Genomic DNA, 15,623 nt, shown 5'->3' on the forward strand with positions numbered 1-15,623 from the left:
GACTGCCTAAGGGATTTAAACTTGACGGCCCAGAAAGACAATGTTTAAATATTCCATGTGACAACAGTGGCTCAAGTATAAGTTTATCAAGCGACGAGAATACTTTTTGTGCGAAAAAACAAACAAAAATAACAACTTTATTCGACTATTCCTTTTCTTCCTTCTGGGCCTGAGACGAGAGTTCAAGAGATTTCGTTAATTTTGTTTGTTTGGTTTTTTTTCGCACAAAAAGTATTCGCGTCGCTTGATAAACTTATAATTGAGCCACTGTTGTCCCATGGAACATTTTAAACATTATATTATATTACATTATATTTAGAACATTATAGAACATTATATTTAAACATTTTCTTCAATGACTTTCTGGGCCGTCAAGTTTCAATCCCTTAAGGTGCCTATGTAGCAGTGATCCACCTCTCAAATTGAATAAAAAAATATCTTCATTTGTGTTCCGAAGATGAACGAAGGTCTTACGGGGTTGGTACAGCATGGGGGTGAGTAATTAATGACTTCATTTTCATTTTTGAGTGAACTATTCCTTTAACGTCTTTTTGACTAAAGAAAGAAAGACATGAATATCTTGGATGACGTGGGGAGAGTAAATTTTCCAGGAATTTCAATTCTGAAGTCAAATAATCCTGGAACAACACTGCAATAAATCTGATTTGAGGGACAAGTTTACCAAGTTTAGGTTTACAACCAGGGTGCTTCTACATCAGTGTTATTCAGCTATCATTTCCATTTGATTTTAAAGATAAGCTATGGGTAGGATTAGGTTTAGGGGTATGGATGGGGTTAGGGCAGGATTTTCGGACAGGAATGTTGTTCCAGGATCAACAACATACTGTATATTTATCAAGGGACATTTCTTACTTGGCAAATGGTGACCTCAATGTGCAGGCAGACCACTGAACTTTCATTAACTGAACAACCCTAGCATCCATAATGGCCTTGTAAGCACTAAAATCAACAGCAGGGTTTTAATACTGTGACGGCTGACGGCAGGAGTTTGATGAATCCCAAGTTTTTTAAAAAACGTACCAATTAATACGTCATACTCGTACTGCGCAAAACGTTTGTTTAACCTTGAGAAAAACACAAGCTATATGTGGAGAAAGGTGAGCACAGAAATTCGAAGATATCTGTTCTCTATTAGATGTTTAAAGGCAAGCCTTCAATGTGAGGAAACAAAGGAACAAACAGGAAGGAGGAGTTGTTTCTGTTGCAGTTAGTCCGATACACATCAGAAATCTCTATGCTGAAAGCATTATTCTTTTTGATTCGTAAACATCTCAAAATGTATCATCTGTCAAAGACGCACACACACACACGCACTGCAAGAAATCCATTGTGTACAGGATTGATACATTTTGAAGCATCAGTGAACTACATGGAGTTTGATACTAATTTTGTACTTTTGTAATAAAGTTTGGCTCTCTATTGATTGCGGAGAGGACAAAATTAGTATAAACACAGAACCATGTTAGTGACGTTCGGCCCCATAATAAAGTGTAACTCTGAAACAGGCCAATGCTTCCTGACTCTTTTAATTCCATTACGATATCATCTGCATGTGAACCGATTTAGACAAATCAGTCCACAAGCCATTTGGATTCAGTACAACAGTGGTCCAAAAAAAGTGTTTGGACACTTAAGTCACACCTTAAAATGTATGAATGTCACTGCAAATTAGATTACAAAATATCAAAGCAAGTGATATGTACTTAAAGACCAACACTTTTCAGGCAAACAATAATGTTTTCAATAGATCCTCATTTATCAATTACTCAATAGATAAACTGTTTAAAATTTAGAAAACGCATTCAAACGTAGGACACTGGCACAGAATAAGCAATGAGCATTCATGTTAATGCATCCAAATTTATCTGAAATAATTCTCTTAAATATCAATGCAATTCATAGTGATTTATGTGATAAATGAATCAGTATTTCATGTATCATTACAACCTTTTAAATGACAGCCTTGATAATTAATTAACAGACACTTTCTGAAAGTCAGACATTAGTAGAACATGTCCACAGTTGATGTTTTGGAGTACAAGTACCATTTGCTTTGATATTTTATATCCAAACCAATTCAACATACAGACATTTAATATGACTTGAGTGTCCAAATACATTTTGGGACCACTGAATATCACTAGAGATATATGCTTTTGAGCTTGAGTCTTTTAGTGACACTTTTGAAGTTACACTGGGTTCTCATGGGGGTGATGCTTTGAGAGGGAGAACTCAAATATAAGAGAGTGAGAGACCAAATTTAAGCAAGCACAACCATAACACACCCATCCCACCTGTGTGTCCCCCGTCACACTCCTCCAGATCCTCGTCGTCGCTGGAACATTCTGCAGAGGACACAATGTCATCCGTCGTCTGCTGGATCAGCCAGAGGCGTGTGGAGACAAAACAAACAGAACAAACATTTAAGTGAAGCCAAATCTACCAACACAAAAAGGATCATGGAGCAAGCATTATATTCTACTTCTCTCCCCTATTTCTCAAGGGCAGCAGACTGGATGGGGACTGAAATGTCAGGTTTGTTTTTCTCTTTGGGTTTATTTATGGTGGCTGACTCTTCATACATCGTCTCCCATGTCCAGCTTCTCGAGGGCCGTCACAGATAATCACTGTCTCTGGACGCTTTCCTTCTGCTGGCCCATCAGCACTTTCCTCCATCCCACAATCCTGATTTATGAACACGCTTGTTCCCGCCTTCTCGCTCTCCCCCAGCTCAGGCGCTCTGGCGGTGTTGTATTTCACCCCACATGCACTGTTAATCAGAGTGGATTGCTGCCGCGATAAAATAAGCCCTGTCACAAAGCAAGGGTTATGAAATCATAGCGCTGATTGAGTTTGCAGTGCCTGGTGAGAGGACGAGCTTTAACTATTATTGAGTTTGACAGGCTAATGAAACAGAGTTCGGCTTGAGCCTGGAAAAGCGTACGCGGGTGGAAAGGATGCTCTATGGAAAGGACATTTGTACTAATGTGCTCATAGTTGGAGTGAGAGACACTTTCAACGGGATTAGCACAGATTATTATCTCAGAATCTCTTGATTGATACATTTTAAGAGTATACGATTATTTAAATAAGTATGGCAGTGAGCCAGGCTGCTAAAAATAGGCTACCAGAATAGATTGTCTGCGATGCTGGTATGCTAGTGTCCCCGCCATCTTATCGTCTTAATGTAATACTACCAATGAATCTTATTTCAAGGTAAAAATTAGGTTTAAGTTTCTGAACTTTGCATTCTAATCAAACAAACCGGCACCGTGTGTGATTTTCCACCTCAGAATGTTTTAGATGTCCCTCTAATTAAAACAACTGATATAATTCAGTACAGAGACATCTAAAACAATCTGGGAGGTGCAATCTCAACTGGAGCTGAGAAACACTGCTCTATGATCTAGGTCTGGATTCACGAAAAGGTAGTAAAAATGCTCTTGTGTGCATTTTGTCCGAAATTATTAAGAACTTTTCTGAAGAACATGTTATTTTTGTTCTGAAACAACAGGCTTTGCTATTAACGGATTGATTGACAGTTCTTCTCAATGAAAAACACCTCAAAGACAGTGTTGTGTGCTGAATATATCAGTCATAATCATTTACAATAAGCATGCACACTTTCCGTTGAGACTGGCTTGACAGGAGTCTGGCACGTTGTCGTGTTTTCATCTGTGTGTTCTGTTGAATTCAATTGCTCTCCATCTTTGTATGAACGCTTTCATATGTGTTGAATGCTTCTGAAAATTGAGTCATCACATTGTGAAATAATAACTGACATCTCTATTTGATTCATTGTAGAATTCAGCAAAAACTCACATCACGCATATATCCATGGCCGATCATTGTTCACATTATTGATCGTTGGTGTCACTTCAGTTTACTCATGTTTATTTATTCACATTTACATTTATTCATTTAGCTGACGCTTTTATATGTCAGAGGTCGCACGCCTCTGGAGCAACTAGGGGTTAAGTGTCTTGCTCAGGGACACATTGGTGTCTCACAATGGATTCGAACACGAGTCTCGGGATTATGTGTTAGGATTAGGCTTGGATTGTGTTATTGCCGTGACACACCAATCTGACGGTTGGCTGTCCGTGAGCACTTGTCACACTCGTGTTCCACACGTCAGCTCTAGTCAGACTCACGTCGATGGGAGTTCACCCGATTCAACACGTCAGGTCTGTCGGTGAGAGAGGTCACTCTGATTGGCTGTTCATTTAGTGAACGAGTCTCACACTAGAATAAAAGACAACGTGATGAAAGCGAGCACAGCTTTTCTAATTTTAAGTCATCTTACCTGAGCCTTCCAATATGCATTTTCATAACAACATGAGCAGGGGTGTGTTTCCCGAAAGCATCGTTAGCCAACTATGGTCGCAAGTTCTGTCGTTATCAGCATAGTTCAACGAGTCGGTGTTTCCCGAATCCATCGTTCCAACGAACATTTACTTGAGCAAAATAAGCAAGCTGACATTAAGTATAACTGGTGCCTTTTATTTAGAATAAATACAAATGTAATTTACATCTTTTAGTTTTTCAAAAGATTTAAAGTACCGATTTTGAAGAGTGAGCATGTGCAAACATGCTCTTCTATGTAAGAACGAGCCAAATATTGAGTCTGGTAATGAAGCAGAACAACTGAGAACAATTAGAAATAGTCCTCAGATGACATGTCTGTAATTTATATAAAACAAATCTAGCGTTAATTGGATCTCAAACAGTTTCAAAAAGTAGTTATTATTCCACCACATGGTTGAACGATACATCGCGACTAGCTAGTTGATTTCTCCAACGATGCATCGTACTATGGAAGTGAAGCAGCGAACTACATAGTTGTACGGGAAACGCACCCCAGCATGACTGGTTTTCAAAATGGTAAGCAAGCGCTGCTTTGTTTACAGTTTATGTATCTGCAGGCCTATTTTCATTTACCCTTTGAAAGACAAATATAGACTATTGATACCTGCTGATATAGATGTTATTTCCTTACTTTTCCTTGTGGTAGTTGGCAGTCAGCTGTAGTTTTTGGAGTGTGTTCAAGCGCATAAGGCTACAATTTAAAGTGGCATCTTATTGCATCAATAATAACAACTGATTTCTGTCTGATGTTAGGGCTAGTGTTTGATCAGTAATTTTTTTAAAATACTCTGGTTTTACTTTATTTTGATGGTCCCTTTAACACATTCTGTTGACTATAAATAACGTTGCACCTACATGTCTACTAAGAGTGTTAGTCGAGTATTAGTAGACTGGTAGGGTTAGGGTTAGAATAAGTTGACATACTTGCAAAGTTACTTATAGTCAGTAGAATGTCTGTTCTAGAAGCATCACAATAAAGAGTAAGCAGATATTAAGCAGACAGTCAATTAATACTCTAATGAGAGTTAGTTACATGTTGCAAAGTTACTTATAGGGTGCTTTCACACCTGCCTCATTTAGTTCGGTTGAATCGCACTAGAGTTCACTTTCCCCCTTGGTGCGGTTCGTTTGGGCAGGTGTGAAGGCAGCAATCGCACTCGGGTGCGCACCAATAGTAGACCAAACAAGCGTACCGAGACCTCCTTGAAGAGGTGGTCTCGGTACGCTTTCAAATGAACTCTGGAGGGGTTCGTTTGTGGTGAGAACGTGATCCGACCTCGAACAGACCCAACTGCCAATTAACTGCGCATTTTTGGACTAAACCAGCTGCCGTAGTAAAACAAAATGATTATTTTTATAGTCAATAGCGTTCCCTTTAAGCCATGACTGACTTACCTCATTCTGGACTCTCACTAAAACACTCATCATAAACACTGAAGTTGTCCGCACTGCACAGTGAACCTCTTATTTATATCGTGTCTATACTTTGTTGTTTATGAGGGGATTTGCGAAAGGATAAAGCTTGTGCTGATTCTGAACATAAATTGTGAGCGAATTCTCCGCATATCAGCCGGATTTTGCTCGATCCTCTTTGTTTACTTCCAGGAGTTCAGTTGGGATTTTCACGCACGTTAATTCTGACCAATCGAAGTGCAGTTATGGAAATATGTTCAAGACATATCTGGCCAACGAGTAATGTGGATGTTGTCACGTGACTATATTTTGGTTCGTTTCATCAACTGATTCGGACCAGAGCAATCAGTGTGGTGTGAAAACGAACCAAAACTGAAAAACGCTACAAAAGTATCATTTTTCGCCCTTGGTACGGACCAAATGAACAGATGTGAAAGCGCCCATAGTCAACACAATGTTCAAAACGGACCATCAAAATAAAGTGTTACCAATACTTTCTTCCAAGTAATTCAGTGAGATTCACAAGCTAAGGGCTTAAGATCAGCCAGAACAAGCAATGAAATTAATCCTCAAATAAACTGGTGGGGTCATGGTGGTGTCATAATGGTGCTGGATAACAGCAGATCAATCCAGCCAAGCGACAGTTACTGTAATACAGATGTAAAGCAGTCATATTACCAGCAGATGTGACATTGATGGAGCTCCTCAAGACCAGAGGGGTCTCACCCCTTACAGTTCATCGGTGCTGTTCTCAAGAGTTTCCCAGAGTGTGAAATCACAGAAGATTCTTGACAGATGTTTGTGCATGACCAGTTACATAAGTGGTGTCAGAAGACAGGCTAGTCCAGACCATAACAGCTCAGAAATGGTTTTCTGCCAGCACAGAGCACCACTAATGCCACTAATGTCCCATCTACTGTCTGTGACCACAGCTCAAAAATGAGGGCAATACAAAACCAATTCCAGACTGCCTACAGAGAACTACTCTGCTGCAGCACAACAAACTCTATTGTAAATAAAGTGTATACTTAACAATAATATATTAAACACAATTTTCTGTTAATGTTTAAAGGGTTAGTTCACCCAAAAATGAAAATGAAGTCATTAATTACTCACCCCCATGCTGTACCAACCCCGTAAGACCTTCGTTCATCTTCAGAACACAAATTAAGATATTTTTGATTAAATTTGAGAGCTGTCTCACTACCACATTGGCTGCCTAAGGGACTGGCTCTTGACGGCCCAGAAAGGCAATGAAGAAAATGTTTAAATATCCCATGTGGCTACAGTGGCTCAACTATAAGTTTATCAAGAATACGAGAATACTTTTTGTGCGAAAAAACAAACAAAAATAACGACTTTATACGACTATTCCTTTTCTGCGTCGTGGAAATCTAAGGAAGTCTCGTTTCAGGCCAACAAGGAAGAAAAGGAATAGTCGAATAAAGTCGTTATTTTTGTTTGTTTTTTCGCACAAAAAGTATTCTCGTTGCTTGATAAACTTATAGTTGAGCCACGGTAGTCACTTGGGATATTTAAACATTTTCTTCATTGACTTTCTGGGCCGTCAAGAGCCAGTCCCTTAGGCAGCCAATGTGGTAGTGAGACAGCTCTCAAATTTAATCAAAAATATCTTCATTTGTGTTCCGAAGATGAACGAAGGTCTTACGGGGTTGGTGCAGCATGGGGGTGAGTAATTAATGACTTAATTTTCATTTTTGGGTGAACTAACCCTTTAAGTCTACAGTTTAGCAGAATAGACATTCTAACTGACATGGTAACAGAGTAAGTGATTGATCTGAAACATCATCATAAAAGTACACATACTTACTGTATAGAAATAATTACTCAAGTAAACGTAAAAATGCTAAAAAGTACTTGAGTTAAGAGTAAAAAAGTATCCAATGAAATGTATCTTGCTTCAGTGCAAGCAAAAGATTATGAAGATCACAATAGGGTGTTTTCCCTCTTTCATGACCATACGTGAGAGGTGGTGTGTCAAAATTGCGCTATAATTTTTAAAAATAAACAGTAACATGGTACTTCAAAAGAAAGTAAACCTGCAAAGATTTGAACTCAAAAGTAAAGGAAACGCTTTGTGGACATCAAGCTAACTTAATAACTTAATTCAGACTACCTCCTGAGAACATCTGCAGTGCTCACATTTACAACAAAATACTTCCAAAACAACAATGAAATGGGGAAGGTGACAGGGAATAACACCGAATTTACAGCATGTTTGACAATGATGAGTCTGTTTTCGCAGTGGCATCAAATCTACAGTCCCTAGCTGGCGTATTTTACAAAAAACGATTTCACAGCTGGCTAAATCCAATTTTGTCACAAAATCTCCATGCTATACAAAAACTTATTTTGGGAGCAGAATATTCCCTTTCTTGTGTGGAAATGATTCTCCATGCATTTCCCCATTCTCTCGCAGAACTGAGGAAGTCCTGAGGGACTAGATTCGAGGTGTTCTAGAACGTTCTGAGCTTGCTGGAGTGATGGAGTTTACGCAACGCCACGGCTAAGATGTCATGTCATTTCTAATAGCCGTAAAGGCCTGTAATAGGAGGACCCTGGTGAGTATCAGTGTGTAAAAGATTTTCAGCTATTTCTTTAACGCCAGTGTCTACTAGAAGCTGAAGCCCAGGATGATGAGTGGGTGGAGGATATAGCATTGTGAAAAACCAGACACTCTTGTGCCTTGTTTCCTCAACTCATTCTGTTTCAAATGCTCTACAATCTGAAAAACTTGCAGAAACAAATATCCATTCTCACTCAACTGCTCTGCCATTCCCAACAAGATAGCAATCTCAGCGCCGGAAGCACTTTTTTCGATCGGGTCACTCCGGATCTGCATTATCGTGTCAGATCTTGGCTTTGACAGATGGACACAAGAAAAGCTTGTATTACAAAGAATCAATGGCGTCAGGCTGTATCCCTGTCAAAGGTCTGCTCGAACGTCTCTTCTGGGATGTTCAGGAGAAATAGCAAGATCAGAATGATATGCATTGTTGTCTGGCTAATGTCACCTCAGTGTCCTACAGTGTTCGAATATAACACTGGTTGGCGTGATGAAGCATTGTATCGTATCCTTTAGGAGCCTAAGCAATGTTCCCTGGTTCCAACGAAACACTGTCTACTTGATAAAACTAAATAAATGAAAATAAATCAGCTGCATTGCAGAATTCATTCTTCATTCCACAACCCTAAACATATTTTGCCAGGATAAGATCTAATATTGATATTTGTGGAGTTTGGTCATGATGCATTTATCTTCTAAAAGTCAGCATTATTTTCTGCTTTCTGGATGGAAGAGCCAGAGAAAAATAATACCTCCAATTTCCAGGTGAAGGCGTTCATGAAATTCAAACTCCAAACCAATCAGATACAATCTGCTATTTCAAGATTTTTCATTCAGAAAAAAAAAACAACAACATAAGAAAAACAACAACATCCGTCCACTGACATGTTGAGCAACTTCTATGTTGGGTTTCTTCAGACGGTGACAAGTCAATGGTCTGAAGAAGAACGATTCAGTGGAATCAGCATTCGGTGCCACTGTATAAAGGCAGAGCGTCAACTGCTATTCGTTCATGCACTTGAAAAAAAAAAAGTCTTGCCTAGTCCCCTAGTCCCCTAGTCTTGCACAGCCAGACTGTTGGCACTCCGTTGCAGCATTGCAGCTTTGCCACTGTTGTCAAGGATCGCCCAAGAGTACAAGTAAAGCAAACAATCACAGTTGGTTTTGTTTCAAGTCATGTTTAGGGGCATGGAATTGTATTGGGGTGTGGACTCCAACCAGATGGAACTGGATGTTCTGATCCAATCTGACTTCTGACCTGTAATGTTTCCTGAATCATAATCATACACTGTTTGTTTGTTGGCCCCCCGACTGAGCCTGGGTTCTCCTAAGGTTTTTTTCCCCATTCTATCACCTGGGGCCTCATTTAGCGTAGAATTTGCGTCAGAAGTGGCGTACGGCAGCCCGTTCTCATCCTTTAACGTCATATAGAACGCTATATGCAAAAACAGCGCTATACTACGCATATGGCACCCTTTATCGTTAATATAACACGCGAACCCAAGACGTCATAAATCCTTTAGCGTGAATATGACACGCAGACCCTACCCCACACCTAAACTTAGCCCTCACAGCACGTGTTTTATTAACGATAACGGGTGCCATGTGCGTGGTATAGCGCCGTTTTTGCATATAGCATTCTATATGACGTTAAAGGATGAGAATGCGTTGCGTACGGATGAAACATAGGACGTGCGTAGTGTACGCACAGAAATATTCAGATTTATAAAACCGTGAGCACGCACATCCTACGCAATTTTCCCTTAATAAATCACAATCAATTCTAAATGTAGCACAGCTTTTGCGTCTTAATGTCATGCCCATAGTTTCCCATAAATAGTCTTTGAAACGCCCACAAGTAAATATTTATCGATTGCGAAATCATGGCAAACACAGAGAGGAAAACCAAGAAACATAACTTCTTGTGCGTCATTATAGCCTGGCTAACGCTAGACCACGTATTATTGAGAATTAAACGTGGTCTGGAAAACACATGTTCAATTTCTCGTATTTAAAGCGTTTGAGACGAATGCCCAGAGCCGTATTATTGGGTGCTACGAATGTCAATCAAATGCGCCTGTACGTCTATCAAATGCACCTGTGCTCCCTCCCCGTTCTGTGATTGGTTCCCTATTTCAGGGGAAAATTTGTTTCATGGTATCCAGACTGCCTAGCAGCGCGAATAAAATCGCGCTACGGCAAGGCAGAATGGGGAAACCCAGGCTAGCGTCATTACGCATTGTGATGGCATTTTATGTGTTATGAGGATGAATTGCATAACACGCCAATATTATTGCAGAACATATTTCACTTTTCTTTTTGCACATATGTGTTAATTTGCATTTCTGTTGTAATCTTCATTTGATTTTGTTTGTTTTACTCTGCAGATCAATAAAACGGGTGTTTGTGTAGGCTATTAATTGTGAGACTTGCTTTGTGAAGTCTTCGTGTTTTTAAAGAGGGGCAATATTGCCATTTCTTTTACACAACGGTCTACAGTTTGACACGCTTTCACATGTTTCTTCCACCTGTTTTTGTGCGTACGCCTGGGTCAGAGTTTGCGTAAATTACCGCACATTTTTTCATCAAATTTTTTTTTTATAAATACCAATTATTGCGTAGAGAGTGGCATACGCCACTCTTTTTGTGCGTACGTAACGTTTATAAATGAGGCCCCTAAGGGAGTTTTGGTTCTTTGCCACTGTTGCCTTGGCTTTTGCTTAGTTGGGGACATTTATTATTCAACCATATTATTGATCTGCGTTACTTAAGGTTGACGAAACTACTGAAATTACTGCTCCCCTAATCCCTCCTCTAAACCGAAACCTCAGTGTGAGCAGGTCGTAAGAAAAAGTACAAATGAGGGTGTACGAAATCATGTAATAATTGTAATGAGACTGTGTTTTTCAATGCCTGTTCCCTCATGTTCATTGTTTAATTATATGGTCTGGGGATCATTTATTCCACCTAGGTAGTAGAGAGCAAAAGAGAAAGAAAAAAGATTCGATTTTTAGGTACGTGAGGTGTATCTGTGCACCTTTTTTTCATTCACAGTACACGCCTGCGACTCCCCTCTAATTGTTCCAAGCCGTTGGAGGCAGTTTCAAACAGGGCCATTTATCTTCCAGGGCAAAGGAAATGGTCTTTGGCCTTGATCTTTAATCACTCCCCTGCCGCAGTGTGCAAGGTCATCAGAGAAGTGGTGACAAACAGTCCAACAGAACTGCCCTCGTTGCGCTGAGACTCGCTGACTAAAATTAGAGAGCGACACGAGCCAAACAGGATGTTTCAATTACAGCCCGAGATCAGGACGGGGAAAAATGAAGCATCCAGTTACTGTGTGTGGCTCTGTGTGTAATGGAGACACAAAGGGAAGTCTGGACGGAGACCCACAGGACAGAGAGAGGACCGACAGGGCCAGAGGACACAGAGAATTGGGATCCACAAGGATTATAGTGAAGTCCGTTATCCCAGAAGAAGAGATTTGGCCTTTTTCTTTGCAAACGCTGAACTCTGGGTGATCAACTTGAGACACAAAATAGAAGGATGAGCAGATGATCATTTGACTGTGAAACACTCATAGGAAATCAACAACTACTGTAAAGTCATAGTAGATTACTTTAAATGAATAGTTTACTATTTACTCATATATTCCAAACCCAAATATTTTCTTTTGAGGAACACAAAAGACAAAGAACATGCAGAATGTCTGAAATGCTCTTTTACAATCAATGAAATTAACTTTCAATTTTCAAACCATAAAAGAAGACCATGCAAGTCATCCCAGCTAGGATTTTTTTGTTCTAAAAATGTTCTGAGAACATTACCATGCAGTGTTCTAATAATGTTTTCAGCGGGTAGTTTTCTTTTGGTTCCTAAAATGTTCTCTTAAAAGTTCTAATAACATTCTCTAAAAACATTCTAAATATGTTAAATGCTAACATTGTTAGAACATTATTTCCTGACGTTCTTATAACATTTTCAGCGGGTAGTTTTCTTTTTGTTCCCAGAATGTTCTCTTAAAAGTTCTAATAACATTGTCTAAAAACATTTTAAATATGTTTATTGCTAACATTGTTAGAACATTATTCCCTAATGTTTTTATAACATTTTCAGCGGGTAGTTTTTTTTTGGTTCCTAAAATGTTCTCTTAAAAGTTCTAATAACATTGTCTAAAAACATTTTAAATATGTTTATTGCTAACATTGTTAGAACATTACTCCCTAATGTTTTGCACTTTCAGCGGGTAGTTTTCTTTTTGTTCCCAGAATGTTCTCTTAAAAGTTCTAATAACATTCTCTAAAAACATTCTAAATATGTTAAATGCTAACATTGTTAGAAAATTATTCCCTGACGTTCTTATATCATTTTCAGCGGGTAGTTTTCTTTTTGTTCCCAGAATGTTCTCTTAAAAGATGGCATAACATTCGCTAAGAACACTCTGAAAATGTTTTGTGATGACCTTCTATAAAGGTTTAATCATAACATTTTTAAAACATTATCCCCTAACTTTCTTATAAAGTTTTTAGCGGAAGTTTATTTTTGTTCCCAAAATGTTCTCTTAAAACCCCTCAAAAATGATTAGCTATAACATTGTTAAAGCATAACATTTTATTAATCTCAAAACTAAAACATCAAAATCTAACAGGTTTAAATGGCATCCACATAAATTATTAGAAGTTCTGCGTACAGTAAATGCCCAACATTACATGAAGAACTCAGTAAAGTCACTCATGCGTCTTGACTGCGGTGTTTGCTCAGAGCACTCATCATCAGTCTTTGCTTGTTTTGGTTCTTGCAGAAAAATAATCCAGGAATCTGTATTAATAATAGTGTTCTACTATTCTCTCTTCTAGTTGTCCAGCTGCTCCCCCAGTTAGCATTGAGCTCTGTTCTCTGTGTGCACAGTAGAGTTTTTCCTCATAGCCTAAAAAAGAAGATCATGCAAAAGTGTAAACATAAAGAATACACATACATTAAGATCACAAGCAATATTGACATTGAAAACTTTCAAAATTAGCCAGCCTAATTAGCAGTCAGAAATTATGTAAAGACTAATTTATTGAAAGTATAAATATGATAAATTATGAGTATCTTTTTTGTTTCTGTAATTTAAAACATACTTAATCCATGTATCCAATATCTTAATACAATAAAGTTTTAAAAATGGATATTTTTCTTACACAAATGCTTCGCTTTAAAAGGGCTTTATAACCCCGCCAGAGTCATGTGGTGGATTACTTTTATCATGGATGGATGCGCCTTGATAGACGGCCATTCACTGCCATTCTAAAAGTCAGAAGAGTCAGGACATTTTTTTAAATATAACTCAGATAGTATTCATCTGAAAGAAGAATGTTATATAAACCTGAAGCCTTGAGAAACGCTCTTTCCAATTCATTAACGTTAACCTCTAACGTTATATGAATTACTGAATTATTATTAACTTTTACTTTCAAAAGACATTAAGATCACTTTTAAGTAAAAATACAGTATTCGTATGCATAGAACACATACCGGCATCTTGGCTACCTTGGTTGTAAATGGAGACTTTATTGTGTCATCGGTAAGTTAATCATCTTGAAACAGTCCGTTTGGAGTCTGCATTAAAACAAATCTAGCTGTTATTCAAAAGTAGCATACACTCAGATTTAATGCGACTGTCATACAATTCTAAGAAAGTAGAAAGTTAGGTCTAATACTGAAAGACATCAAGGATAAGAGAAAGCTATGTAAACTGAAAAAATACACACAAAAACTTACAGTTGTGAAACAGTTCCGTTGACCAGGAGTTCTGTTGTTTTGGGCCAATGTGTCGCCAATTTAGACAACGGACATTCTGCGCCGATTTCTTCAACAGAAACGTTGCTTTATTTGCGCTGTTTGTCGAGTTCAAATGTTCTTACGTCATGGGAACATCGCGCTGTGATTGGTGGTTTTAAACGTCGATCTACAGCGACCTCCAATCAGCTTCTCATCTCTTGTAAACGCATTTGTCGCAACAGTTCATTTCAGAGTAGCCTAATATATCCTCAAAACACTTTACCGTATGCTGTTTTGACAATGTTCCTCTTTCATTATGGAAAATTATGCCATTATTCTATAGGTTAAAATAATTCTACAATCTGTTACCTAAACAGCTTCCTTAAAATATCCTTACAATTTTATGAGCTTTTGTTAACATATATTATGAGATTTTGTCATCTCAGGTAAATGTCCACAAAACATTTGATGAATGTTGCTTTGATAATGTTCCTCCTTTGTTATTGTGCCAATGATTTATAAAAGATAACAACATTTCGACAAAAAATCCTCAAAATGTATCATGCAAAATGTTTGTTAAAAAGTCAATTTAAAGGAATGTTTTATTAAAAACATTTTATCATCTCAGGACTAAATAATATCCTCAAAACATTTTGCGAACGTTAATTTGATTATGTTCTTCCTCTGTTATTATGGTAGGCCTACATTCAATATTTTATGAAAGATCATTCTATAAACTTTTACCTCATTAACATCCTCAAAATGTTACATTTAAAACATTCTAGTTTTGTTAAACACGTCACATTACAAGAATGTTTTATAAAAACATTCCATCATCTCAGGCCTCAATGATATCCTCAAAACATTTTTCGAACGTTGATTTGATAATGTTCCTCCTCTGTTATTATGGAACATTGTTTCAGTGTTTTATTGAGAACGTTAAAATATCTGTTATCTCAACAACATTCCCAAAACATCCTTAACATGTTACAGTGTTAATGAAACACGTCACATTACAAACATTTTATCAAAAAACATTCCATCATATCAGGCCTCAATGATATCCTCATAACATTTTGCGAACGTTGATTTGATAATGTTCCTCCTCCGTTTTTATGGGACATTGTACCAATGTTTTATTGAGAACATTGTAATGTCTGTCATCTCAACAACATTCCGAAAACATCCTCAACATGTTACAGTGAAAATGTTCTAGTTTTGTTAACACGTCACATTACAAGAACATTTTATAAAAACATTCCATCATCTCAGGACTAAATAATATCCTCAGAACATTTTACGAACGTTGATTTGATAATGTTATTCCTATGTTTTTATGGGACATTGTTTCAATGTTTTATAAAAGATCATTCTACAAACCTTTACCTCATCAACATCCTTAAAATGTTAAATTTAAAACGTTCTAGTTTTGTTAAACACGTCACATTACAAGAACATTTTATAAAAAAAC

At 37.9% G+C, this 15,623-nt stretch overlaps 1 protein-coding gene and 1 long non-coding RNA gene across 25 annotated transcripts in view; both read right to left on the minus strand.

The window, feature by feature from the left end:
- nrxn3b (neurexin 3b) overlaps positions 1 to 15,623 on the minus strand; it is a 431,860-nt gene that overhangs the window by 12,136 nt on the left and 404,101 nt on the right. For 12 of the 24 annotated variants that reach the window (XR_016145978.1, XM_089118445.1, XM_089118443.1 and 9 more), the window contains one exon: positions 2,316 to 2,394. Coding sequence is in view for 22 of the 24 variants with exons in the window: in XM_089118445.1 (XP_088974571.1) it covers positions 2,316 to 2,394 (79 nt within the window). In the remaining 2 variants the exon portion in view is untranslated. Of the gene's footprint in view, positions 1 to 2,315; positions 2,398 to 15,623 lie in introns of all 24 variants that reach the window. The other 12 variants (XR_016145977.1, XM_089118444.1, XM_089118442.1 and 9 more) reach the window with 1 other exon arrangement.
- LOC120485881 (uncharacterized) lies at positions 12,656 to 14,885 on the minus strand. Its single transcript, XR_016145979.1, has 4 exons — positions 14,153 to 14,885; positions 13,907 to 13,990; positions 13,573 to 13,678; positions 12,656 to 13,316 (listed from the first exon to the last, which is right to left on the minus strand). It is a non-coding gene; the product is annotated as an uncharacterized LOC120485881 (long non-coding RNA).

Source organism: Pimephales promelas, chromosome 13 (assembly GCF_988280905.1).
Source record: "Pimephales promelas chromosome 13, fPimPro1.hap1.1, whole genome shotgun sequence".
In the NCBI taxonomy this organism is placed as follows: domain Eukaryota; kingdom Metazoa; phylum Chordata; class Actinopteri; order Cypriniformes; family Leuciscidae; genus Pimephales; species Pimephales promelas.